The sequence below is a fragment of the Colossoma macropomum genome, unplaced genomic scaffold (assembly GCF_904425465.1).
Source record: "Colossoma macropomum unplaced genomic scaffold, Colossoma_macropomum, whole genome shotgun sequence".
Lineage (NCBI taxonomy): Eukaryota > Metazoa > Chordata > Actinopteri > Characiformes > Serrasalmidae > Colossoma > Colossoma macropomum.
The window spans coordinates 1-26,468 of NW_023495902.1; the positions used below are offsets into that span (position 1 = coordinate 1).

The 26,468-nt window shown below is 39.8% G+C and overlaps 1 protein-coding gene across 1 annotated transcript; it reads left to right on the top strand.

The window, feature by feature from the left end:
* Window positions 1–100: 100 nt before the first annotated feature.
* Window positions 101–26,252, top strand: LOC118803460. Its single transcript, XM_036563947.1, has 5 exons — window positions 101–191; window positions 21,654–21,721; window positions 21,934–22,233; window positions 23,804–24,112; window positions 24,240–26,252. Exons 2-5 carry the CDS (start codon window positions 21,661–21,663, stop codon window positions 24,368–24,370), a joined length of 801 nt encoding a protein of 266 aa, XP_036419840.1. The 5' UTR covers window positions 101–191; window positions 21,654–21,660; the 3' UTR covers window positions 24,371–26,252.
* The last annotated feature ends 216 nt before the right edge of the window (window positions 26,253–26,468 follow it).

Sequence of the window (26,468 nt, forward strand, 5' to 3'; positions counted from 1 at the left end):
CATAAACACACACATATATATATATATATATATATGTATATATATATATATATATCTGTAGCCGGAATGACGTGGAGGACACACAAGAGGCGGCACCTCCTCCTCGTCACACACCGCCATTCTGGCTACAGCAGGGCGGAGGAGCGGAGCGGAGTTCAGAGTCTAGAGTTTAGAAACAGTCTCCTCTATTGGTGAGTGTGATTGATACAGACTGTACTGATCAATTATTCTGACTGAAACAGAACTTTAAACTCTGTAGCTCCTCAGGACATTTATTTCACTGTGTTTCTGCTGTGTTTCCGCTGTGTTTGTGCGCACTGTGAGGCAGAGAAGCCGGAAGCAGGTAAAGGCTGGGAATCCACTCCCGTTAAGTGAACAAGACTTAAATTTAAATTAAAACCTTTAATATGAAAATACGCACCATATTTACCCTCTTCTGTCCTCTCTCTCTCTCTCTCTCTCTCTCTCTCTCTCTCTCTCTCTCTCTCTCTCTCTCTCTCTCTCTCTCAGTTTAATTTGGTAAGCTGTGTTACTGAGATCATATCCGGTAAAAGTATGGCCAAAGCAAAATCACCAAGAAGGAACAATAACAAAGCGGAACATGCTGGCCCAACTTTGGGCCAATGTTCAAAAAGACAAACACCTACAGAATTTTAACACTGGTTTTATATTGTTCACAACAGTTATTCTAATAGTAAACAAATAATGGGAGACAGATGTGTGTTTATGTGTTCAGTGATCAGTATTAACCACTGTGAATTGGTGCAGAATTTGTTTTTAAAGCACACTGTGGTCGTAGACAGACATTCTGTACGATTCTACACAATAGAAAAACCATAGAATGGAAAAAGGTTAGTTAAAAGGGCGACTTATACATAAACACAGTCTAAAATAAATAAATAAAAACTAGTGCCACGGATAAATTTCAAAACAACTAATTTCTCACCATAAAATGATCATGTGAATATAGAAGCAGGACAACTGAAGTACTAAAAGGTTTTAAAACTGTAGTGATGCTATCCTGCCTCCATTTACTGCATCTGACCTGCAGCTTTACAAACTACAGTGCTGTAGTTGTACCATGTCCGTTTTACTGCGTTTGTACTGAAACTGCACTATTATAGCAGCATTAATACTGTATACTGCACTATTTTAATACACCAGCAATACTGCATATTTATTAATAGGAACAACACCTCAAACATATATTTGAACATAATGATATCTAAACTCACGTTAGTCATTTTAACATATTTTAACATATTTTTTGCATAATTTGTTGAGCTGTAAAGAAAGTCACTCAGAGTGGTTTGGTGTGAAATGGTTGATTGTAGAGACCCAGATGTTCTTTACAGTGGTGTTTATAGGAACAAGGTATTAACATGACAACAACACAAATATGGTCATTTTATTTATTACCCAAAACCACCAGTGAACCTACATTTCTTCTGAGTTTTATATGGAATGTTGATGGTAAAATAAAAGAAATCTGGAAAAAAAAGGTTTTCTTTGCGGATTATTCTGCCTCACAGCACCCCGCCACCATTAAAAACATGTTTTAGACCAAAAGCTTCTCAAAACTATCATATATAATTCCTCAGACATCAGGCAGTGAATTCATAACCATTTCATGTAGGAACTTTCTGTGAGGGAGCTTTTAGAGGTGGACGTCTGGTTCCTATCACCACCACTGTGTGCAATTCTGACTCGGTAAGTTTCTCCAGAACAGAGTGTTTCACACCAAACCACTCTGAATGACTCTGTTTACACCATAACCACCAGTGGAATTCTCCTTTAATACACTGCATAAAAGCACTACTCTGTTTAACAACCAGTTTCCCAGACTAACAGGTTTCTACAATAATATTACGAGACAGCCTTTAAGTTTAAATACCACAGGATTCACTGAAAAACTGCAAAATATAAAAAATGTATATCACATGCATATCTTACACGCTTTAAATGTCAGTTTATCAACTACAGCTGTCCCAAGTAGTATCAAACTCTGTATGTGAAAGTGAATACACTTATGTACACCATTACTGTATACACTCTGTAACAATCCCATAGAGATGCAAGTGGAAATGAGCTTTATTGTAGCGATAATCAGTTAAACAAAGCCTACATGTAAGGCTGGTTTCCTGGACAGGGATTAAGCCTAGTCATGGACCGTTCTTTCCTTTTAATGTACAATCTCCATTTAAAACCCTGTGTTATGCATAATCCTTGTCCAAGAAGCTGACCAACAAAGTTTATATGCTACACACTGCTAATATAATGAAACAGCTTGCAGAAGTTCATGATCATATGGCAAAAAAATCCTTGTGATGTGGTAAGGCGAGGCCTTCCCCATCACCAATGAGCACCATACCGTGGATTATAAAATACATGTGTGTGTATGAAAGTACTTACCTGTGTCTGCCTGCGAAAGGGGAAATAGCAAAAGGGGGACAGCAGGGAGACCTACTTACCTTATCCTTATCAGGAGGATCAATCAGATCACCTCCTCTCCTTCCCTTTAAGAGATGTAAGAGCACTGACAGCAGCACTGTAATATTTTCCTAACAGGGTAAGATCACTGCTTTTCTGCAGAACAAATTTTTTATTTTAATATAAAAACTGCAGAGTCTATTATTTAAAGGCTTGAATTACCCATTACTTACATTAAACATATTTACATCTATAATAATTATGAAGAACAAATTATTGTTATTATTTTCATTATTATTTAGAAGAATAAATTAATAAAATAAAATGTAAATGAATAATTAAAACTTTTAATAAATAACAGTAGATAAACTAAAAACATATATTTTGAATAGCACTATAATTCATCAAGTAACCTAAAATTATCAAGAAACAAATGTTTTCAGCAAACAGCAGAGTTGAGTTTTAATCACTTACAGGGTTCAGTGATGTGTGTCGTGTGTGCAGCCCCAGCATCAGACAACACAGCACTTGGTGCACAGCTGCTCTGCTTGCCAATAGCGCAACGCACACAAAATGACTGAATTAAGGAGTGTCTGCAGGCTTTGTATGGGCTTCATATTCAGAATGTGCTCTGTGTTATTGAAGACCAGTTCAGACAGATTACCTTATGCTGGGATCAGACTACAGGAGTTCAGCTCAATATGACATGATTTTGTTGCAGTTGACAAATTTGCAGCAACGGGCCGAATATGAGCGTCAGATATGATGAACGTAACTTGTCATCATATCCGACACTTAAAGTGTGACATAATCAAAGAGCCATGTGGCGTCTGGGACTCCCCACAACACCCCGATGAAAAGTCCAGCATGTCGAAAATGTTTGTATTTTTCTGCTTAATTTGACATCACCTACAACACATTCCTTCACATTAACCAATAGGAGGTCAGAGTGCTGTCTGGCGCGCAGATGAAAACACCGCGAAGAGAAAGATGGGAGCTGCTGTTGCAGTTATCAGGCAGAACAACGAAACAGAGGAAACATTCGTTCAGCTGTGCCTTCTGCCCTTCTGAAGTTTCCTCCAGGGGGCGCTACAACGAGTAGTAAAGAAGTTCACGAGTCCAAAAAGATAAATGTTAGACACAAACTCGGCAGCATCACACACAGCGCATCTGACGGACAGCTCCTTGACCCGCCTCCCCAACGACCTATTGACTGGCGCAAGAACGTGAACGATGACTGGTTTGTGTCAAACTTGTAGTGTTGCCAGTTTCCTGACCAAGACACGGCACAAATTTATAACACTATGTTTGCCTAATCTGACACAGTGACCATCGTGAAAGACATTGTGTCGTCTGATCTCAGCATTATTCTCTCCTGAATACATGACTTCTGGAAAAAAAGTGATGACTACATCTGTCAAAATCTTCATCTTCATCTTCTACTTTCCACCTGTATCTTCCTTTTTGTCTCTGCAGTTAGTGATATGCTGGCGATATACAGTAAGATTGAACTTAGTATGGCACACAAAAGAGCCCCAGATCTGTTTCCACTGAGAATTTGCTTTAGTCTTGCCCTCTTTCTGCTTTCTCTCTCATAAATACGGCTCCCTGCTCACCTTTTTAGATTGTTGTAAGAATATTATAAAATTATTTAACATATTTGTAAGCATTTTGCTAAGTTTTTATTAAGGGAATTCTTACTTTGTATTGGAAGAAATTTTGTTCATTCTAAGAAATAATGCTGGAAATAATCAAGATGGTCTGTTACTATAGTGACAATTTAGTGCAGAGTAATGCAGAAGTAAAGTAGTAAGTAAAATAATCCCACTGCAATTTGAGAAAAGTAACTGGTAACTTGAATAATGAATTCCTTGTTTAGTAATGACCCCAACACTGCAGCTATACTAAAATGAACGCCAGCATTATGTACAGCCTGCTCAGCCTGTGCTGCAGGGCCATAACTAGGATAAAAGATTTAATGAGGCCTGTTTTGCTGAAAAGTAACCATCATACAGTGAATAACACCAACTACACCTACTGTCATATTCAGTTTTAGGGATTTTTTAAATTAAATCATTGCTCCTTGTTTACCCATCCATAATTGTTACGCACTAATACTATACTAATTTACCCTCCAGTTACCCTGTTTATGTTTATTTAATTAATCATTTAACTATTTATTTACATCTTTATTTTCAGCTTTAAATACATGCTGACATCACTAAATCAGGTGACAGTTTCAAAACGACTTTAGTTCATTCTACCATTCATCTCCCTCTCTCTGCTTTTCTGTCTCTCTCTTGCTCCTCGTTTCTCACTGATTGCTGAAAAAGCACACATTAAACATACGTTATAAAAGTCCGTCTCTACCAAACCCGGCCTACATGAAGCACAGGGCACTCATACAATTAGAAAGACGAACTACAGCCCAATGTACCTGCTGATTTTGAATCATGTTAAATGATACTTCACCATCAAAATGCTAGTTTACAGTGAACTCTCATGCTGGATGTAGGATGTTATGCGTAGATAACAACACAACTTAAGTTCATCTAATCGCTAATATAGCCAACTAAACACAGAGCCTGTAGCCTAAACTGAGCAGCTACTGGAACTGAAGCACCTAGCAATGTTATGAGTGGCCCAAATAACAGAAAACAAAATATGGAGTTTGCATTTACAAGCATAATCTGTTAATTACTCTCATAAACTCTCACATTTTTATTCTAGTGTTGTTGTTATGTGTGCTGCATACCTGAACATCTCAAAAGGCCAAAGTCAAAGAGTCACAGCTCATCAGATGTAAACATAATAATCTTCTCTCCCCCTTTAACTAGGTAGGCCTGTGATACTGCGTCTGAGCCTCTGAGTGTGCTAAGCTAGCTGCTACACCACTATCAGAACAGCGCTGCTTCCACGTTAAATCTCATGACTGGAGATGAGGACACTTTTTTTGTCCTTATAGGCAGCGATAGTTACAGCCATGCTGTGCAGCTCTGTGTTCTGTCTGAAACAAAGTTAGCTTTGGGAGTGCAAAGACTTTTCTTTTCCTCATATTTTTGCGTTTCTCTGCTGCACTTGGATGATTTTTCTTATTTTCCATCTTGACACCCAGAAAATCACATTGAAGAACCTTTTCTCCATAATGTAGATTTTCATAGTAGTCTGCCTTTATGTATTTGTGTCGTCACATGACAGCATGGAATAGTCCATTACAGCTATTACTGGGGGGGAAGGGGGGGTGCATTGGAATGAATAACATTGAGAATTAATACATATTTCAGAACAGGTTATTTAACATCAACACACCAAGCATATCTAATGTATATCTTCATGGGGATTTTGGCTCATGGGGGTCCTAGGTGACTGCCTACCTGCACAGACCACCAGTGCATACAAAGTGCTTGGAAACTTAAGTAGAGTCTGAGTGAGTCTAAATGGGACTGCATGGCCAAACAAGTCTAACATGGCTGACAATAAATTAAAGCAATTAAAGTTACTAGTTAGTCATGCTAACAGGAAATGCTGTACTAATACGTAAAGACGTATAACGTGGTCTGACAGCCTCCCGCGTAATCTGACCCACTGCCTCTAACTTCTAAATGACTAGCTTTACAGAGTGACTTGCAGACTTTAGCATGTTTTTTTCTCCTCAATCAGTAAAGAATTTTCTCTGTTAAAATTATGAAAACCACTGTATTTTCTTAGTTTAATGTCGTTTCAGTGTATTATGGTCCTTTTCTATATAACAAGCTAATAGTACGCTAACATCTCAGTAGCTAGCTAAGCTAACTTTGCCATTCCAACAGTTACATTATGGTGCCTCAGGAGTCGGAACTGCTGCACCATTTAAGGTGGAACAGGAAAATTCAAACAAGAAGTTGGTGAATATCTGACTTCAGCTTCACATCACTGAAGAATCAGGGGTGGGTGATAATAAATAATTAAAGGGGCTGAACTTTACCCTCCTCTGCTGTCACTGCAGGCTGGCAGGGTCACCTACAGAGCAGTGCTAGTAGCTGTTAATGAAGTGATGCTCTTTTTATTTGAGGGTCCCATTTCAGAGGGAAGATTTCACTACCCTGTAACTCAGTTCCAAGGGGCAACACTCGAAGACAAGGGGTGAAAATAAGAAATGGGATCTTACAGGCCAAAGAACATTTGCTGGCCAGTCTCTCTATAAGACCCATACCTTTTCCAAACTACTATTAATAATAAGAATAAAAATAACAATTTACAGACAGTGATGAAGCTTAACTGTAATACAAGAAATTATGAGTAATTTAAAATGACGCAGATGATATTCAGTTACATTGCCCTGTCACTCAAGCCTGCTTCTGAGCATATCTGTGAACATGCAGCCTAATAATCTGTTAATAATCCGAGTAATAGCTCAATCAGAATATAACACGTCCATGTAAACACCTCAATCTGAATAGTCTAGTCTGATTGAGGCCATTCGGAAAACAGTTTCTATCCTATTGATCGAGGTGGGTAATCCTGTAAATAATCCGTTAAATAGAAGAATAATATCCGTGTAAACGCCTGTATCTGATTACATTCCCTATCAGAAAATTTAAGTCCGTTCTGATCATGTTCGTCGTGTCATAGTGAGAGTTTATACTGTTCAACATGGCGGAGCAGAAACTGGTCTGCAGAGGAGACGAAGTTTATGCTCTGATCTTTAAAAGACGGCGGTGGGACGGACGTCCAGTTTATGTGTCTCAGAACACGACGTCTTCCTCTCGGCCTTCTTTAATAAGGACATGTGAAGGACGTTTTCCTGAGTCTGACATCATTTTAAAGCAGTTAAAAACACAAGCACTGCTCACTGCTGCTCATCTCACTCTGACTGGACTCACGTGATGCTGGTTGTCATGGTAACGTCTACACTAAGTGGTTCTCTACGCATGCACATAATCTCCGATCGAATTACTTGTAGTGAGCATGTAAACAGAGATTTTCATCAGCTTGAATAGACTGAGAATAAACACCTCAGTCTGGAACGAATTCAGTGAGATTGGCGAATCTTTGCATGTAAACACAGACACTGTCAGTACATTAAGGGGCTCTGACTGTTAAGACTCGTATGCCTTAAAATAGTGTCCAAAACTATCAAAACAAGAAACATAAACCAAACAGGAATGTTTTGTTTATTATAAAACGTGACAAATATGCAGAATTCCTCTATGATTAGGCCACCGTTGTCGCACTATAATGTCATGTGGTTGCAGTGGAGTCAGTCCTACGGAAAATGCCAGCGTGTTTTGTTTGGTTTATACAATATATTTGTATGGTTTTGTACATGTGCACCATATTGAGGCCTGTATGTCTGAACAGTCAGGGTCCCTTTAAAAACACTCAGTATGGCAGTGTTTAAAATGCTGAATTAGAGAAGTTATATTCATAGTTTCAGTAGAATTTTTTAATTGTGGTGCTGCTTTATCTGTGCTGACTTATCAGATATCAGAAAAAAATAAACATGGTGACACATTGTGTATCGTGTCTGTAGATCAGTCATGCAGTCCTGCAGTTCTGCTCTCTGTATCCTGATCTTACTGATCTCTAAATTCACTACTGGTAAGAACTGCACTGACACTCCTTTATCATCTTATTAAAGATTTGACTTTAATCTTTGTTTTGTAACTAGATTTTCTGGGTAAACTGGACTGGGCTGCACTGGGTCTGTGTGAATTTATACTTAAGTTCGTGTGTAAAGTCTTTACTGAGTCCTCAGTTAAACTAATTAGTTTCAAACTGTCCTTTTACTAAATCTGGTTGCGCCACAGATCAATAAGTCGTGTCTTAACATGACAATAACATGATCAGAACCTATCAGTCAACCTGCTGCCATGGAAACACAGCAGCCGCTGCTCTGACTTTTTCAGTGGTAAAAATATCCAGTGTAGAAGAGAACGATGTGTACGAGTTAAACTGAATAAAGCTGATGATCTACAGCTGCTGTCTGATTATTCTTTAATATTTCACTGATAAACCAATATGCAGCTTTTTAAACGCCGGTTTCTGGATAACCGACCCAGCAGCAGATCAGTTTAGCCGTTTGGGCTGCTGAGTCTCACTGAGCTGGAGCTGTGGGTGTTCAGCTTCATGAGTTTAAACCAGGCTGATGATTAGAGCTGAGAGGAAGATCAGTGTATAGTGTTTACAGCTTTTAGCTTAGTTAGCCAAAAAAGTCCTGTTTTGGGTTTCTGGTTTCTGATGGTTTCCCCAACACTTACACCTGCTGAGGGGGTGTAAATGTTCAGTAGCTACTGAGCTCAGCGTTAAACTAGTTTGTGGTGCAGCTCGTTTTTATTTAGTAAAGCACAAACCTGAACTTACTAAACACATTACAACTAGCCTACGTTTGAACTTACGCACAGCTGGTGCAGCCGCCACTGGTACTGGACCTTCAGGAGGGATTTTAATGTCCCTGAACACATTTATCAGTTTGGTAATTTCTCTTGCAGTAAATGAATCAGGTGATACAGTGAAGGTGAATCTTCATGACTCTGCTACTCTGTCCTGCTCTGAGAGATGTTCTGGTTTGGTCAGATGGACTGTGTTCCATAAACCCACTGAGGTTCTGGCTGAGTGTGATCAGACTTCATGTAGATCAAAGGAGGGATATCAGATGATCCATGATCAGTACCTGAAGGGAGATTTTTCCCTCATCATCACTGAAGCTGATTTCAGTAAGAGAGGCTGGTACACATGTGACTGTGATGGTAAAGACATCTGTGATGTGAATCTTCAGATTCAGCGTAAGTGTCCATCTGTTTTCTTCACTGATTGTTACTGATAGAAACTCCAGTAGTTCAGGTTCTGTGTTTTATATCTGATTTGCATTTGATAAAGTTCCTGATTGTTTTTCTCCTCAGCCTTGAACAGTACAGTTCAGATAAAACCTGGTGACTCTCTGGTGCTGAAGTTGGACATATCAGATCCAGTGGAGGTGATTTATAACAGCACAGGAGCAGCTGGACCATCCAGTGGTCAGATCTGTACAGTGGATGGACCTTCACTACAGTGTAGACCTGAATACACACAGAGAGCATCACTCACAGCTGGACTTGAGCTGAGAGCAGTGACTCCATCTGAGAGTGGAGTTTATACTGTAATGGACAAGAAGAATAAAGAGGTCATTCATATCTACACAGTGATAATCGAAGGTATGATTTAGTGTGATTTTTACAGCTTGGCCACTGTTTTACTGAGAGGGTTCTGCTGGTGCTGGTATAAGAGAGGCAGCAGTAGTTATTAGTTAGGTGGAACTAAATTTAGGAAAGTAATGTTTGTTTTTGTCAGTAATTTACATTTCCAATCAGAAATCACTGTTCAGGAAAACGCTGGTCAGTGTTTCCTCTACAGTTTGTTCAGGCTGGGTGGTTGAACCTTTGAAGCTGTCAGTGAAATGCATGTGCTTTACAGCTCATACTGGGCCTAAGAACAGTTCACATGTGTTTCTATAGATGTATAAAATTAGTGTTAATCGTTCTTTAAACGAGCACTAAACACTGTTTGGATGGTTAAGTCTATCAGAAAGCCCAGATAGATCTGCTCTTGATTAGTAGGGCTTGGAGATTGCTTTAGGAAGCTGTTTGTTATGTCTGCAAGAATCCAGAAGGGGGAGCTCTTGATGGTGTTAACAGTTGATCAAACAGTAACATGAAACACTGCGACTGAGTTTCTGATCTTTGATTATCGTCTGTTCAGGGGTGCAACATCATATTTCAACTGGAAATTGTTAGGTGGTTTCTATGGTAACATCTGTCGTGGTTGCTAGGGTTTTTCTCGGATGTTGCTGGGTGGTTGCTACAGTATGCCAGGTGGTTGCTATGCTGTACCCAGTTGTTGCTGTGGTACCCAGGCGGTTGCTAGGGTGTTGTCAGGTGGTTGCTATGGTGTTCCAGGGTGTTGCTAGGTGGTTGCAGTGGTATCCCAGATGGTTGCTAGGGTATATCTAACTGGTTGCTCTGGTAACTGATGGCCACGTGTTGCTAGGTGGTTGCTGTGGTGTGCCAAGTGTTTGCTATGGTGTTGCTAAGTGGTTGCTATGATATCTTAGGTGGTTGCTATGATGTCTCAGGTGGTTTCGAGGATGTTACTAAACAGTTGTTATGGTAACTCACATGGATGCTAGGATGTTGCTAGTGTACTTGTATCATAGTGACATAAGAGGAGTGCACAAACTTTTTTCACATTGTTCATCAATTCATTCAGATGGGAAAAATTAATAAATCAACAATAAATGAATGAAAACTGTTTGATCAAAAAGCACATCATTCCCCATCAGACCAGTCATTCTCAAAACTGCAGGATGGATTAGAAAATCTTGTAGAAAATTGAGTGAAAGAAAATGATGAATATACAGTTGGATATCAGTAGTTTTTGTTTAGGGATAAATAAATCCTGTGATTAAAGCCGACTGTGACTAGACGATAGAGGACTAGAGCCGAATGCTACTTCTCTGGTATCATCCTCACTGTATCACACACTGATCTTATAGCAGTGATTGGATCTGAATTTGGTGCAGTTACATTTGAAAATTGACTGAGAACTTTTTCCTCAACAGAAATGAGAGAATAACATAATGTCTGTATATATACCTCATGTCTGTTCATCATCCAAGCTGGATGGCTTGTGAGTTTGACCAGATCTTGTAGTATGTTAGATTCTCTATGTAGCTCAGCCTCTCCAGTGCTTCATATTCATTAAACCATTTAAAGCATATCAGTCATTACAATGACATCACAGTGCAGGACTCAGTTTCATTTAGTGAAATATAACTTCAATAATACTCTCCCCATCATTATTATTAGTGTTTCAAAATGGGCATAATTCACAATGTTGTTCATTATTGCTTCATAGAGGAGATGCTAATCTATCCAGAGGACGATTCCGCCTCAGTGCTGTATCTGGTACGCTTTACACTTCAGCCTATAGAGATCCTCCTGTACTGATTACACTGGGACTCAGAATGAGCTGCAGTAGAGCTGGATTATTACAGACTGTGAACTGTGTTTGTATCAGGAATCTGACAGTGTGTATAAAGTGATCTGACATGTTCTGTGTTTTTGTTTTGTAGATGACCAGCCCTGCAGAGACCAGAGAGCCGCTGTGCCAGTGTGGCTGTCTGTCCTCTCCCTCACTGTGTGTGGGGTATTATTGTTGGTGATTGTGTGGATGTGGAGAAAAATTCAGCATCTCCAGCAAAACAGATGATGAGCCTGTGAGCCCCAGTCTCTGTCTCTCTTTTGCTCGCTCCCTTTTTCTTCTTTGTTTTGTTTCTTTTTTTTAGTTTTTTAAGCATCTATGGCTACATAGCCAGTTCTGTCTGAACGATGTGAAAGGCAGGGTAGTAGCAGCTCTGTTTGGCCTCCCCTTTCTGTTCAATCCAAAACTGAACGCCTGGTATAAAGTCTCTGACGCTGTTGTTGCTCCTGTTCAGTTAAAAGACAGAACAGAATCGCAGTTACAGCAGGATGATGCATATCAGGCTGATACGTGTTGGCTGGCTACATAAACGATCAACCAACAGAAAAAGATGAGTTAGTTCAGTTTCAGTTCAGATCAGTTTAATCGAGTCTACTTAAGATGAGGATTTATTTAAATTTTATTTGAAATCCACAACTGATTGACGGGCAGGGTTGGGGTAGTTACTGAAAAATGAGTAGTTAGCTACTTTCACAAGATTTGTAGCTGCTTCAATTTAGCTACTTTTCCAGAAAAAGTAGTGGCTACTTTTTAGCTACTTTTTGAAAAGTAGTGTTCCAGAAAGAAACATACAACTGAAAAGCTGTAAATATACAAAAAAAATCACTAAAAAGTGAGTTTAAGTGTAACCAACAGTTAAACTTACACAACCAAAGGTGATCTCCAACACAATTTAGACTAAATAACTAAATTAACTACTACAGCTATTAGGTACAAAAATGTGTAGTTCCTTATAAAAAGTAGCGCAATACTTAGCTCCTCCCCCATCCCTGTTGACGGGTTCATTTGCATTCGGTGTTGTAGACAAACACACCCCTCAAAGGGCGAACAACTCGCGAAGCTGAAATCGAAGGAAGTGGGGGCGAATTCTGCATCCCATGACCTTATTACAAAAACTATTATTAATCTCCATCAGATTATTAATCTCTGTTAGATTATTGATCTCTGTTAGATTATTAATCTCTATCAGATTATTAATCTCCATTACATTATTAATCTCCTTATTTATTAGTTCATGACTGGTGAAAGTTGAGATGTTGTATGTTATTACTTTGTAATGCTGACTGAACTGAACTGTCCAGAGGATGATTAATCGACTGAACTGCTAAATTATCTGACACTGTGATACAGTTGTGGTGTTTCTATCAGGTGATGATTCTGAAGGACAGTCAGATTGATAAATCCTCTCAATTCCACCTACTGAAATGTCTTAAGCTACATATATAAACTCACCACCTCCCGGTGAAATTCACCTTTCACATGAATAGTTTAGATTTATAGGTCGTCTGCAGTTCAGCGCCAATCTTTACCGTATTTATTTATGTAGAACGGATGATTTCTGGCCCATTTCTGATCAGTTTGTTCCATTAATCAGTTACAGTTTTCTGCCCTTCCAGTCACTGAGCTCCACAATCCAGTCCAGGTCTTCTAATGTCTCCTTTTTGTAGTGGAGGGGATCCTAAACAGCCTCCCGACACGACTAACCACTTCAGCTCACCTTGCTTTGCTGTGTTCTGTGTTTGTTTGCTCTATTATTCTTATTCATATTCTGACTGACTTACTGGCTTATTGAGAACATCGCTCTGTGTTATGACCCTGAGATTTAGCCCAGTCCCTCTTAATCTGGTTGCTTCTTGGCCCAGTCCCATTTCTTCTTTTTACCCCTACCCCTTGTTTTTGAGTGTCACCCTAACCCCTTGGAACTGAGTTACAAGGGGTAGTGGTTGAAATCTTACCCAACGAAAAGAGAAAAGCTTTATTATTCATTACCAGCGCTGCTCTGTAGGCGACCCTGCCATCTGCAGTGACAGCAGAGGAGGGTAAAGTTCAGCTCCTCACTGCTGGGCTTTAGTTACGTTTAGGACACCATATGCCTTCAAAGAGGGGGGCAATTATTTATTATCACCCACCCCTAATTCTTCAGTGATATGAAGCTGAAGTCAGATATTCACCAGATTCTTTTTTCCATTCCACCTTAAATGGTGCAGCACTTACATTCTGGTGCTTCAGGTATCAGAACTGCTGGACTATTTAAGGTGGGACGGGAAAGTTAGCTAGCTACCGAGACATTATTTTTTTCTAATGCTTGATATGAAAAAAACGACCATAATACACAAACGACATTAAACTAAGATAATAAGATGGTTATCGTAATTTTTTAAGAGGGAAAATTCTCACATTTGTGGGTTTCTTTGGTCTCTTGTTCTCCATCTTACGGGTTTTTCTTTTTTTCTCATAACTCTCTGTTTGGAGTCTCTGAAAAACCTCCGTTTGGAAAGTCATGTAGCCCCAACACTTCACCCCACACCTAGACGAGAACACGCAAAACAGAGGGCTAAGGGCTGAGTGGTAGGGGTGAGGGGTGAAATGGGACTGGGCCCTTGTATATTATTGTACATATGTAAATTTAAACTGGAACGAGAAGCGGCTTAGAAGGTGTGTGTGTGTGTGTGTGTGTGTGTGTGTGTGTGTGTGAATTTAGAGTCATGAAGGTCATATATGTAAAGCTCTTATGGAGAGGAATTCAGCATAATGCTGCACAGGCGTATTTCAGTTTATCACTTTCTTTCTTTCTTTTTTATTTTTTTTTTTGCACTCTGCCATTGTATCAGCATCACAGCAGAAGCAAGTCTTGCTGTAAAAAAGGTGTGTGAAGCTTGTTTACAGTGGAAAATGAAAATTTCATATATTCACAGTATTACATTGAGTGTATTTCCTGCTTTTTAACATATGAGAGAGATCAGTTTAATCAAAACTAAACTGTAAACAAAACTAGAAAAAGCAGCTGTAGTTCACACAGGCTTCCTGAAGACACAGTATACAGTATATTTATAGCACAAATATTGTGAAACACTCAGTTCAGAGTGGACGCCGATGTGCACATATCCAGAATGAAGGGATTTCACTGCAGAATGTTAAATTCAGCCAAATTATGAAGGAGTTCAGAGTGGATCATAAATCTTTAGTTAAAACTGGCCATTTAGAAAAATCAGCATAATTATATAAATATTTAAGTGACTGTACTGTAGTTTCAAATGACATCAAATCAGGGGAAAAAACTGACACATCCCTAATATGTACATTGTGTACATTCAAAACAACCAGCTGACAGTGGTCCTTCAGGAACTGTCCAGTAGAGGACAACAGAGAATCATCCATCCATCCATCCATCATCTAAACCGCTTATCCTTCTGGGTCGCGGTGGGGTGGTGGAGCCTATCCCAGCTGTCATTGGGCGGAAGGCAGCAGAGAATCAAACACACTGAAATAACTGTACAGTTTCAAAGCTTATAACGTTTCATTTTAATATAATTATTTAAATAAAATAATAAATATAATCATATTCCTGGGTTTGGGTTTCTTCAGTAGTCTAACTCAGTGCTGCTCAGGAATGTGGACGTTTTCATTTTTACAGTCTGCTCAGGATCATTCAGAGTGTTTATACTGTTTATACTGTGAATCTGGAAAGACGTGTTGGTCTCAGAAATGCTGACCCTCAAGTGGATTATTAGTGAGCATATTTACGCATTTTTCTATGCAAATCAGTCATATAAGGGAAAGCGCAGCCCAGTCTAATGCGTATCTGTACATATTTAGAAAGCAGCGCTCGTCTGGTTTAAAGAACTGAGTTGTTTGAGTTGAACAGAATTGTGCTGAATTGTGTTTCCACTGATTTAGCAGACATTTTAGTGACTGTTACAACTCGGCCCCCAGTCTGTTACGGGTAACCCTGATTACAATGGACGTACTAACACTGACACAGCTGTCTGCTTTCAACTGAATTGAACTGAAAACAAAGCTGTCTTTATTTGTAGCAGTGATGTGTACACTGACTGCTTATAACACTGCATTATAAACGATGTTCATTACAAAAATAATATGAATTTTGTTAAACAATACACTCCTGATCAAAATCTTAAGACCAGTTAAAAAATTGCAAGAATTTTCACTTTGCACTATTGGATCTTAAGAAGGTTCTAAGTAGAGCTTCACAATGGTAAAAGAAGAAATAGGAGCAAGAGACAAAAGATTTCGAGCAGCCAATTTATTAAAAACAACAAGTTAACTGAAATAGGCTGTTCACCAGCTGATCAAAAGTTTAAGACCACGGCCTTTAAAAGCCAAAATCTGCGCGAAATTTGGATTCCAATTCATTTTTTGTCAAGAATTCATACTGGCAAGACTTCCTAATGGCAGAAGCAAAAAAGCTCACTGACTTTGAACGTGGTAGGATTGCTGAGCTGCATAAGCAAGGCCTCTCACAACGTGCCATCGCTGCTGAGGTTGGACGTAGTTACGACAGTCATTTTGCATTTTTTAAAAGATCCTGAGGCTTATGGAACAAAAAAGTCAAGTGGCAGACCCAAAAAAATTTCACCGGCACTGAGGATCCGATTGGCTGTTCGTCAAGACACGGGCCGATCCTCGACCCAAATTAAGGCCATTACTGGTGCTAACTGCAGCTCAGTAACCATCAGACGGCATCTGCGAGGGAAGGGCTTCAGAAACAAAAAACGTCTTCAAAGGCCACGTCTCCTTCAACGCCACAAAATTGCCCGTTTGGACTTTGCAAGGGAGCACCAAACATGGGACACTGAAAGGTGGAAGAAAGTTTTATTCTCTGATGAGAAAAAAATTTACCTTAATGGTCCTGATGGCTTCCAACGTTATTGGCATGACAAGGAAATCCCACCTGAGATGTTTCCTACACGGCACAGTGGGGGGGCACCATCATGATTTGGGTTGCTTTTTCCTTCAATGGAACAGTGGAGCTTCAAGTTGTACAGGGGCGTCAAACAGCAGCTGGCTATGTGGAGATGTTGCAGCGGGCATCCCTGATGACGGACGGCCCTCGTCTGTGTGGTAATGACTGGGTTTTTCAACGGGACAATGCTGCAGTTCACAATGCCCGACTGACAAAGGAGTTCTTCCAGGAGAATAACGTCACTCTTTTGGACCATCCTGCGTGTTCCCCAGATCTAAATCCAATTGAGAACATTTGGGGATGAATGGCAAGGGAAGTTTACAAAAATGGACATCAGTTCCAGACAGTGGATGCCCTTCGTGAGGCCATCTTCAACACCTGGAGCAACATTCCCGCTAGCCTCCTGGAAACACTTGCATCAAGCATGCCTAAACGATTGTTTGAAGTGATCGACCACAATGCTGGACCAACTCACTACTGAGTCCTTTTTTTGACATTTCAATTTGACATGGTCTTAAACTTTTGATCAGCTGGTGAACAGCCTATTTCAGTTAACTTGTTGTTTTTAATAAATTGGCTGCTCGAAATCTTTTGTCTCTTGCTCCTATTTCTTCTTTTACCATGTGAAGCTCTACTTAGAACCTTCTTAAGATCCAATAGTGCAAAGTGAAAATTCTTGCAATTTTTTAACTGGTCTTAAGATTTTGATCAGGAGTGTATGTAATAATATATAATCTTGCTGTTTTTAAAGTGATTTATTGAAGAACAAGGCTGCGCTCTCTCTGTCCTGTATCTGTTTTGCACATAGAAAAGTTTTCTGCCATGTTTATACTGTAAAAAACTGCGCATGATAAAAGTGTCCCTGGGGTGGCCCAATATTTTTGTGATGATTTATGTACAAAATAAAGCCTTTCAGTTGAACCTGTTTTAAATGTGAAGTCTGCTGGTCTTTATTTCATACATTTCACTCTAAAACTGTTCACATGTGGACCTTACAGCGATACTCACCCGATAGCAGCACACAGAAAGGGAAACGTTGCCATAGTGACAGCAACATTTTAGCTGTATTGATTATTTGAGGTTAAAAGATCAGGAAGACGCTCTGTTCTCTTTTTTTTTGTTGTAGAATACTAAAAAACAGGAAAGCAAGACTTTAATTAAGAGTTCAATTCAGAGTGTCAGAAGAGGAAAAGCACTAAATCTCTACTGAGCTGCGTCCCATCAGGACAGGAGTCCAACACCTGAGATCTACAGCAGTCGGTCTCAGAGTCAGTCCTGGTGACCCAGCACTCTACATTTTTATGTTTTCTTACTCTAACGCATCTGTTTGTGCCCTGATCAGATGTTATAAGGCACACTAGAATAGCTTACATTTAGACATATACATTAATACTATCATAACATACGAGAACACAAACCTGTAACCATAGCAATAATACACATCCATCAGAATTCACAGATAAATATGTGTAAGATGACACAGCACAAAGTTAGTAGAGCTGCAAAACAAGATATACAAGACATCCATGAAGTAACTCAGCATGTATAACCAGGAGGGAAAGAAAGGAGACAGAATATGGCAAAACAATTAAGATTATAGTAAGATGACAAAAAACGTTTTAATAGAAAAAGCTGACTGGCTGAAAACGTCTAAAGGAAACAGCAGAGTCTCCTCACACTGCACCTCTGGTAGCCTGGGAAGTTTCAGTGTTCTGTGTAATAAACACTTTAATACAAATACAAATAGTTTAACACTGTACAGTGAGATTCAGTGTGTCCTGCCAAGCTACTGGAATAATAACATTTCAAACACTTAACAACACAAAAGAAACAAAAACCGAGCAAATGAGTGTCTCAGATGTTGATGTGTGTAGTTCCTGGGTGTGAAGTAGTGGTATATTTCTGTTCGGGATGAGGGTCCCTGGCTGTATTGCTGGGGTGATAAAAGTGCGGTCAGTCAACAGTGAAATGTAAACAAAGCTGCAGCAGTACAGGTACCCGGCGTGCAACTATAATGTGAACATATATGCTTTCTAAAATGGACAGTGGGCTACAAGCAGTGCTCGAAGTGGGCTGGTACTCAGTGTTGGCTTGGCTCCAGAAGGGCACAAAGAGGATGCATGAAACACGACGACACAATAGAGCCGATGTTACTGAACATCACTAAACTGGAACAAACAGAATAAACTGTGTTTTCTCCGCGTATTAAACTCTGCGCTCTGTGCCGCTCTTCAGCTGCATCGCTGATACGCATGCGCACACGTTGCTGGGTAACAGACAAAAGCAGCCGAGCAGGAAAGGAAACGAAACTGAAAGTTGACTCTCCGTTTAAAGGGACTGATAATGAGATAATATCTGAGTAATAATGAGACTGATTTCTTTATTTTGTCACCTGTCGCGCTCGGACGACACTATAAGTCACCGTTTACTGTATTTCCTGTGTTTATAACCGTTAGTAACGGAAGGTATTACACAGTTTAGCTCGACACTCAGCTGGGTGAGACCAGCAGGGGTTCTGATGAGACCTGAGCGCGAGTTTACAGGCAGAGCTCTACATTAAACTGTAGGTGGGATATTTTCATGGACTAAATCACACGAAGAAGAGGTCAGCTTCTTGTTCAGATTTCCCGTTCCACCTTAAATGGCGCAGCAGGTCCATTCTGGTATACATAATAATGTTACTGAGAGCTGTAATTTACTGTTCATATTACATTCTTCACAAATCTGTTAACAGAACACCATATAGAATTAATCTTTGGCCATTTTCTGCTGTATTTTTAGCCATTTTCATTATTATATGTGGCTGTGTGATATTAACTCGCTATAACATCATTGTTACTGTAATACGTACAGACATAATGCTTCAGGCTATATTTAATGTTATATTTTACAAAATATAATATAATATAATATAATATAATATAATATGCTCATGTCAGCACCAAAGCCAACCTGCTTTTTAATAGTCTGAGCTTACTGTTACATGTCTCTGGGCCAAAGTTGTGTCCTTTAAACAGCATTTCTGCAGATACCTTTTTCCACATTTCTACTTTCTTCAACATGGGAGATTAAAAGTCTTCAGCCATTTGTTACGTTAGATCAATGAGAAGCAATGTTGCTCATGTGTCCATGGTTTTGTATCTACATTAGACATTTAAAAACATTAGTCGTGGAAAATATATCAGTGCTTAAATTGTGTTAGGAAAGAGGAATGAACATTTGTTGGCGGTTGGGGGATGGAGATTGGTACTGGAGCAGAGGCAAGTGATGGTCAAGCAAGAGACAAATTGCAAATTGCTCCCCTCTGACCCTCACAGGACCCCCCACAGAGCAGGTATTGTTTGGGTGGTGGGTCATTCTCTGGTGGTGGTGTGTTAGTGTGTGTTGCGCTGGTCTGAGTGGATCAGACACAGCAGTGCTGCTGGATTTTTTAAACACCACTCACTGTGCACTCTATTAGATGTCTCAATATTATTAATAATAATAATATCCATGATCATTTCTATAATAATTTTAATAATAATATCAATAATATCATTAATAATAATCTCAAAAATAATCATATTTATTGTAATTTCATTGTAAAAATAATAGGAATAATTTACTAAATCTGTTTACTGTGCCACTCCACAGAATTCTGTGGATTAAGTATATGTGTCTGTTAGAGGAAGTGAAATCAGTCTAACTTACGTATTTGCACTGTCTGTTTACTGGAAAGAAAAAAAAAACACCCTTTAAACCGCAGTTAAGAGCCAGCAGACAGTTTCCCATCAAAGAAATCTGAGAGAAGACACTGAACCTGCACTACGACCTGTGATCAACAACAGAGTCCCATTTACTGAGGAAACTCACTGAAACTCATTTATCATCTGGACAGAGTGACCTGAACACTGACCTTCACTTCCTGCCAGCTTTGGTCACTGTGAGTTATTATTTACTCTTCATTTACTGCACTGATCTGATTCAGTAGAGCTGAAATGATGATGATAAAGTAGCTGAAATGTGGTTTAACGATAGCAGTACTGGTGGTGTCTGGTTTCCTAGTCAGAACTTTATGCTGACCTTCAGCTGTAAGATGATAATGTAGTAGTTTCACAGTGGCACAGAAGAGAAATTCTGTCCTCTGTGAATCCACAACATAGTAAAAACACTCTGAGCATCAAATTGTAAGTTCTGCGCACCGACATCAGCTCCATCGTTCATTTGATTATACGTTTTTAATGTTTCTCTAGCTCGAGCGCATGCAGCTATTGGAGTAGCTTTGAACAAACTCCAAGGGTAATGTGAGTCTTCTTTAATAATCTGTGGAAACAAGTTTACCTAGCCTTCTTGGGGCCCTAAGAATTTCCACATATCTCCATCCTCTTGGTTTGCTCTCACCCCTTATCCCCTGTCCTGCTGCTAATCATCAGGTTACCTCTGTGGCTCTTTCATTATATTGTTGGAATCTCTTACGTTTATAACCTTGCTACACAGATAATGGGACTTATGAGTTTTAACTTGTAGAAACATCCTCCTGTGAACTAAACATGTTTGATCACTCACTTACTTTAGTGAGACGTGAGACCACAATAGAAACCTGTACTAGTAGAACAACATGTAGCAACCTGCACCTTATTATCTCACCCCACCTCACTGTCAGAAAGCTTTTATATTCATTTTTCAGTGCCAGACGGTGTGCTATGAAAACTGTTGGACAGTAAATTCTCGGTGGATCTTTTCAAAGGAGCCACACCAAACAGGAGAGAATCAACAGGTGAGCCACATTTACTGCCTATTAGCAAAGATCTGCCCATCTGTTTGCTGATTTATCTTCGATAACCATACAGTATAGCCAATATAAAGGAGTACTTTATGGAAGATACACCTAGTACAGCTAATACAGAGCAGTATGTTACAGAAGATACTCACAACGCAGCCAATACAGAGCTGCAATGTGTGTATCTTCCATGACATACTGCTTTGTTTTGGCTGCAATGTGTGTATCTTCCATGACATACTGCTTTATATTGGCTGTACTGTATAGTTATGGAAGATAAATCCTTGTTGCAATTCTCACCACTTGTGTTTTTGGGTCTTGGTGTTTGCTTCAATAATTTATAAGGGCTCCCACTTCAGTAACTCTCCTGGTCAGTACTGATGGTGTGTGTAGGTCAGTTCTGTTCTCTCTTTCTCTCTTCTCTCTCTCCTCTCCTGGTCAGTACTGATGGTGTGTGTGTGTCTGTAGGTCAGTTCTGTTCTCTCTTTCTCTCTTCTCTCTCTCCTCTCCTGGTCAGTACTGATGGTGTGTGTGTGTCTGTAGGTCAGTCATGCAGTCCTGCAGTTCTGCTCTCTGTATCCTGATCTTACTGATCTCTACATTCACTGCTGGTAAGATCTGCACTGTCACTCCTTTATCATCTTATTAAAGACGTTATATTCCTTTTTGGCTTTTGACCAAGTTTTTAGGCATGTTGGATCTTAAGATTTGATCTTGTTGGTGACAGTAATAACGCACTCTTCAAAAAAAGAGAAACATAGTGAAGTTGGTCAGTTATTATTATATATTCCTTTTGATCCATTTGTCCTTTTCTCTCTTTCAGTGACTGAATCAGCTGTTCCTACAGTGAAGGTGAATCTTCATGACTGTGCTACTCTGTCCTGCTCTGAGAGATGCTCTGGTTTGGTCAGATGGACTGTGTTCAGTAAACCTGGAGATGTTCTGGCTGAGTGTGATCAGACTTCATGCAAATCAGTGAAGGAGGGATATCAGATGATCCACGATCAGTACCTGAAGGGAGATCTCTCTCTCATCATCACCGACGCTGATTTTATTAAGAGAAACAGGTACACGTGTGACTGTGATGGCAAAGACATCTGTGACGTACATCTTCAGATTGAGTGTAAGTGGTTATTTGTGGCCTTCACTGACCACACAGGACTCTAGAGCTTTACATATTTAAGAAAAGGTTCCCCAAACTGTTCCACAAAGCTAGAAGTGTACATTTGTCCAAAATGTCTTGGTGCTGAAGCATTAAGATTTCCCTTCACTGGAACTAAGGGTTCTAGACTAACCCCTGAAAAGCTGGCACAGTGCAGTCAGGCAAGAAACGTTCTCCTGGCATTCGCCAAACCCAGACTCGTCTATCAGACTGACAGATAGAGAAGCTGACTAGTTACTCCACAGAATACGTTTCACTGCTCCAGAGTCCAGTGGCGGCACTTTACACAACATCCGACGCCTGGCATTGTGTATTTTGATCTTAGGCTTGAGTGCAGCTGCTATGGAAACCCATTTCGTGAAGCTCCCAACATGCAGTTCTTTTGGTGATGTTGCTTCCAGAGGCAGTTTGGAACTCTTTTGTGATTGAACAGAGGATAGTCACTGTGCTCTTCAGCACCCAGATGCTTCCATTTCACAGTAATAGCACTTACAGTTGTCTGGGGCAGATCTAGTAGGACAGAAATTTCTCAAACTGACTTGTGATAGAGGCGGCATGCTATGACAGAGCCATGCTTAAAGTCACTGAGCTCATCAGTACGACCCTCTACTGCCAGTGTTTGTCTATGGAGACTGCAAGACTATGTGCTTAATTTATCTATCCACCTGTTAGTCATGGGTGTGGCTGAATCACCTGAACTCAATAATTAGGAGGGGTGGCCCAATACTTTTGCGTATATATACATACAGGGAGATTCACTCGAAAGAGGCCCCGAATATTCTGTAATAACAGCGTCCCTGCGTCGGACTGATGAGGTAGGCGCCAGACAGCCTTTCGAGACATTTAACCTCTGTTTGCTACTTCTGGATGTATATCCCAGTACCCCTTCATGTGTCTGGCAGAAAACACTCATCACTTCCAGCATCGAATGGAATGCAATCGATTACACATATGTGAAGCTATGTAGTGTATTTTATTGGTTCAGATTGCTTCATCCTAACGGGAGTTACAGCAGAATATTCTGGGCCTCTTTTGAGTGAATCTCCCTGTATATATATATATATATATATATATATATATGTATGTATGTATGTATGTGTGTGTGTGTGTGTGTGTGTGTGACGTGTGTGTGTGTGTGTGTGAGACGTGTAGGTGCAGGATATTCTCAGAAAAGAGCTACAACAAAAACACACCTGCAGGAAACGAAGTGATGAACATTAACAAACACAAACTTTACTAGGTTTAAAATCCTTAAACACCTTAAAGCTGAAAAAATTTCAGGATGTAGTCTTCAATCTAGCAGTCGTATCTATATTTGTCTCTGAGCTCACTGATGTTATGACACACAGAACAGGTGCCTATAAAATGTGTACTTCTTGCAAAGAAGTATCTGACTGATACAACCTGATACACAATCAACACAGCAGGCAAAATGATGATAGATGTGTCCAGTTTAGTGTCCAGTAATCAGGTGTGTACTTCAGTGGCTTAGGCTGTGAATAATGAAGCTCTTGTTTGTTCTTCTCCTCAGCCTTGAACACTACAGTTCAGATAAAGCCTGGTGAACACCTGGTCCTGGACTTGGATGTATCAGAAGAAGTGGAACTGCTTTATAACAGTACAGGTTCAGGTAGACCATCCAGTGGTCAGATGTGTACAGTGATAATACGGTCACTACAGTGTAAACCTGAATATGAACAGAGAGTTTTGGCTGCTCTTCATCTGAGAAATGTGACTCCATCTGATAGTGGAGTTTATACTGTAATGGACGCCAGGAATGAAGAGGTCATTCACACCTACACAGTGACCGTGGGGTCAGCAGGTGGAGGTGAATTAAAGGGTATGTTATTGCATGCTTTCTTTAGTTCAGTCAGAATTCACTGAGCAGGAATCTGCTGCTGGGCTTAATTGTGTTTTAGTTAAAAGTCAATATGTTACAAATATGTTTTTGGTTTATCTGGACACAGATAAAGGAGCTGCTGTTCCAGCCTGGGTGACTGTACTGGTGGTTGTACTTGTGGCTGTGATTGTGGGATTAGCGGTGAAGATTGTGCAGCTGAGGAGAAAAATTCGGGAGCTCCAGGCAAAGAATGCGTGAAGGATAAAAGGAAAGAGTTTAAATGAATGACCTCAGTAAACACAGTCCAGAAGAGGAGAGCCTGTCATTCTCCAACAATGACCAGAAGAAACTGATCAAACTCTTCCTTTATCTTTTCTTCTCTTTCATTCTTTCCTTCTCTTGCTCTGTGTTTATATCCATGCATGATGGTGGCTACTGAAATGTATCTGCTCTTCATCTGTAATGTTGAAATGTAACGTTTTATTTTATTACAGTTCTCTTATTCTCAGCTGAGGCTTCTATAGTTGTCTCATTCTCAGCTGAGGCTTCTATAGTTGTCTCATTCCCAGCTGAGGCTTCTATAGTTGTCTCATTCTCAGCTGAGGCTTCTATAGTTGTCTCATTCCCAGCTGAGGCTTCTATAGTTGTCTCATTCCCAGCTGAGGCTTCTATAGTTGTCTGATTCTCAGCTGAGGCTTCTATAGTTGTCTCATTCCCAGCTGAGGCTTCTATAGTTGTCTCATTCCCAGCTGAGGCTTCTATAGTTGTCTGATTCTCAGCTGAGGCTTCTATAGTTGTCTCATTCCCAGCTGAGGCTTCTATAGTTGTCTGATTCTCAGCTGAGGCTTCTATAGTTGTCTCATTCTCAGCTGAGGCTTCTATAGTTGTCTCATTCTCAGCTGAGGCTTCTATAGTTGTTTCATTCTCAGCTGAGGCTTCTATAGTTGTCCCATTCCCAGCTGAGGCTTCTATAGTTGTCTCATTCTCAGCTGAGGCTTCTATAGTTGTCTCATTCCCAGGTGAGGCTTCTATAGTTGTCTCATTCTCAGCTGAGGCTTCTTTATTCACCCACTTTACTGTCTAAAAGGTCTGAAGGCCCCTTTCATTACCACCAATTCAGCAACATACACTAGAACTCTCATTCTGAGGCTTGTGCACACTTTAACTCTCAGAACCTGGACATTATCAGGAGCCTTTCTCTGGTCATGGGCCTTGAGTCATCAGCTACTATTCCTGCTTTTCAATTCAAATAATTTCATATTTTAGTATATACATTTTTGTTTGCGACTGCGACCCAGAAGGATCAGCGGTTTAGATGATGTGTGTGTGTGTGTGTGTGTGTGTGTATTTGGGCAGCCACCTATTGCTTATCTATAGATGTTCAAACTGATAACAAATCACCTGCTGATTCTCAACCCTGTTGGAAGATCAAGGTCAGGGTGAGTTTTAGGTTTTGATTAGATGTTAGGATCAAGGTCAGGGTGAGTTTTAGGTTTTGATTAGATGTTAGGATCAAGAGAGCATTTCTAATGTCCAGAAGAAGACTGTCACCCCATCCAGTAATGACCAACGAAGATCATCACTAATCAATGTCTTGCTTTCTTTTATTATTTCTCTTTTGTTTTTTCATTCTTTTTGGGGGGACGTTCACTAAACAGAAATCATTTATACTTGTAAATGATGTAATATAGGTTTTAGAAATGATTTAATATCAGTGAATGTTGTTAATTGTGCCTTATTACAGATACCATGTGGTCAGTGTTGAAGGGCCAGGTGTAATTGTGTAATGGGGATACATGTTTGGCAACTTAAACTTCAGCGCTAGATTTGAAATGCTCTACTAAAAGGACACACCCCCTGTAAACCCGCCCCCAAATTCCAAACATCTGGAGTGCAATCAGTAACACAAGCACAACAAGCTACCCAGTGAAAAGCTACCGCTAGCTAACAGAGCTGTAAGAGCTAATGTTTATTTTTACTGCATTTAATGTGTTCAATCTGCAACATCTACACTCTTTTTTAACTAACAAGCCCAGGTTTTTGGGAATCTTTTCAGTCACACTAACTTATGTTATCAAGGGGTAATGTGAGCTGGATGTGAGTCCATTACAGGACCAGTGTGTATGTTTTTCTGTTTAAATAAAATCAGCTGAATTAATCATACAGTCTGTGTCAGTGTTTATAATTGTGTCTCTTTAAAGGGGAAGTCTACTTACTTTCAAAATTCTTGTGTAATTAAAGGATTAAAATGTAATCAGAGTGGTTCAGAGTGGTTTGGTGTGAAACGCTCTGTTCTAGAGAAACTTTCAGACTCAGAACTGTTCACAGTGGTGGTGATAGGAACCAGACGTCCACC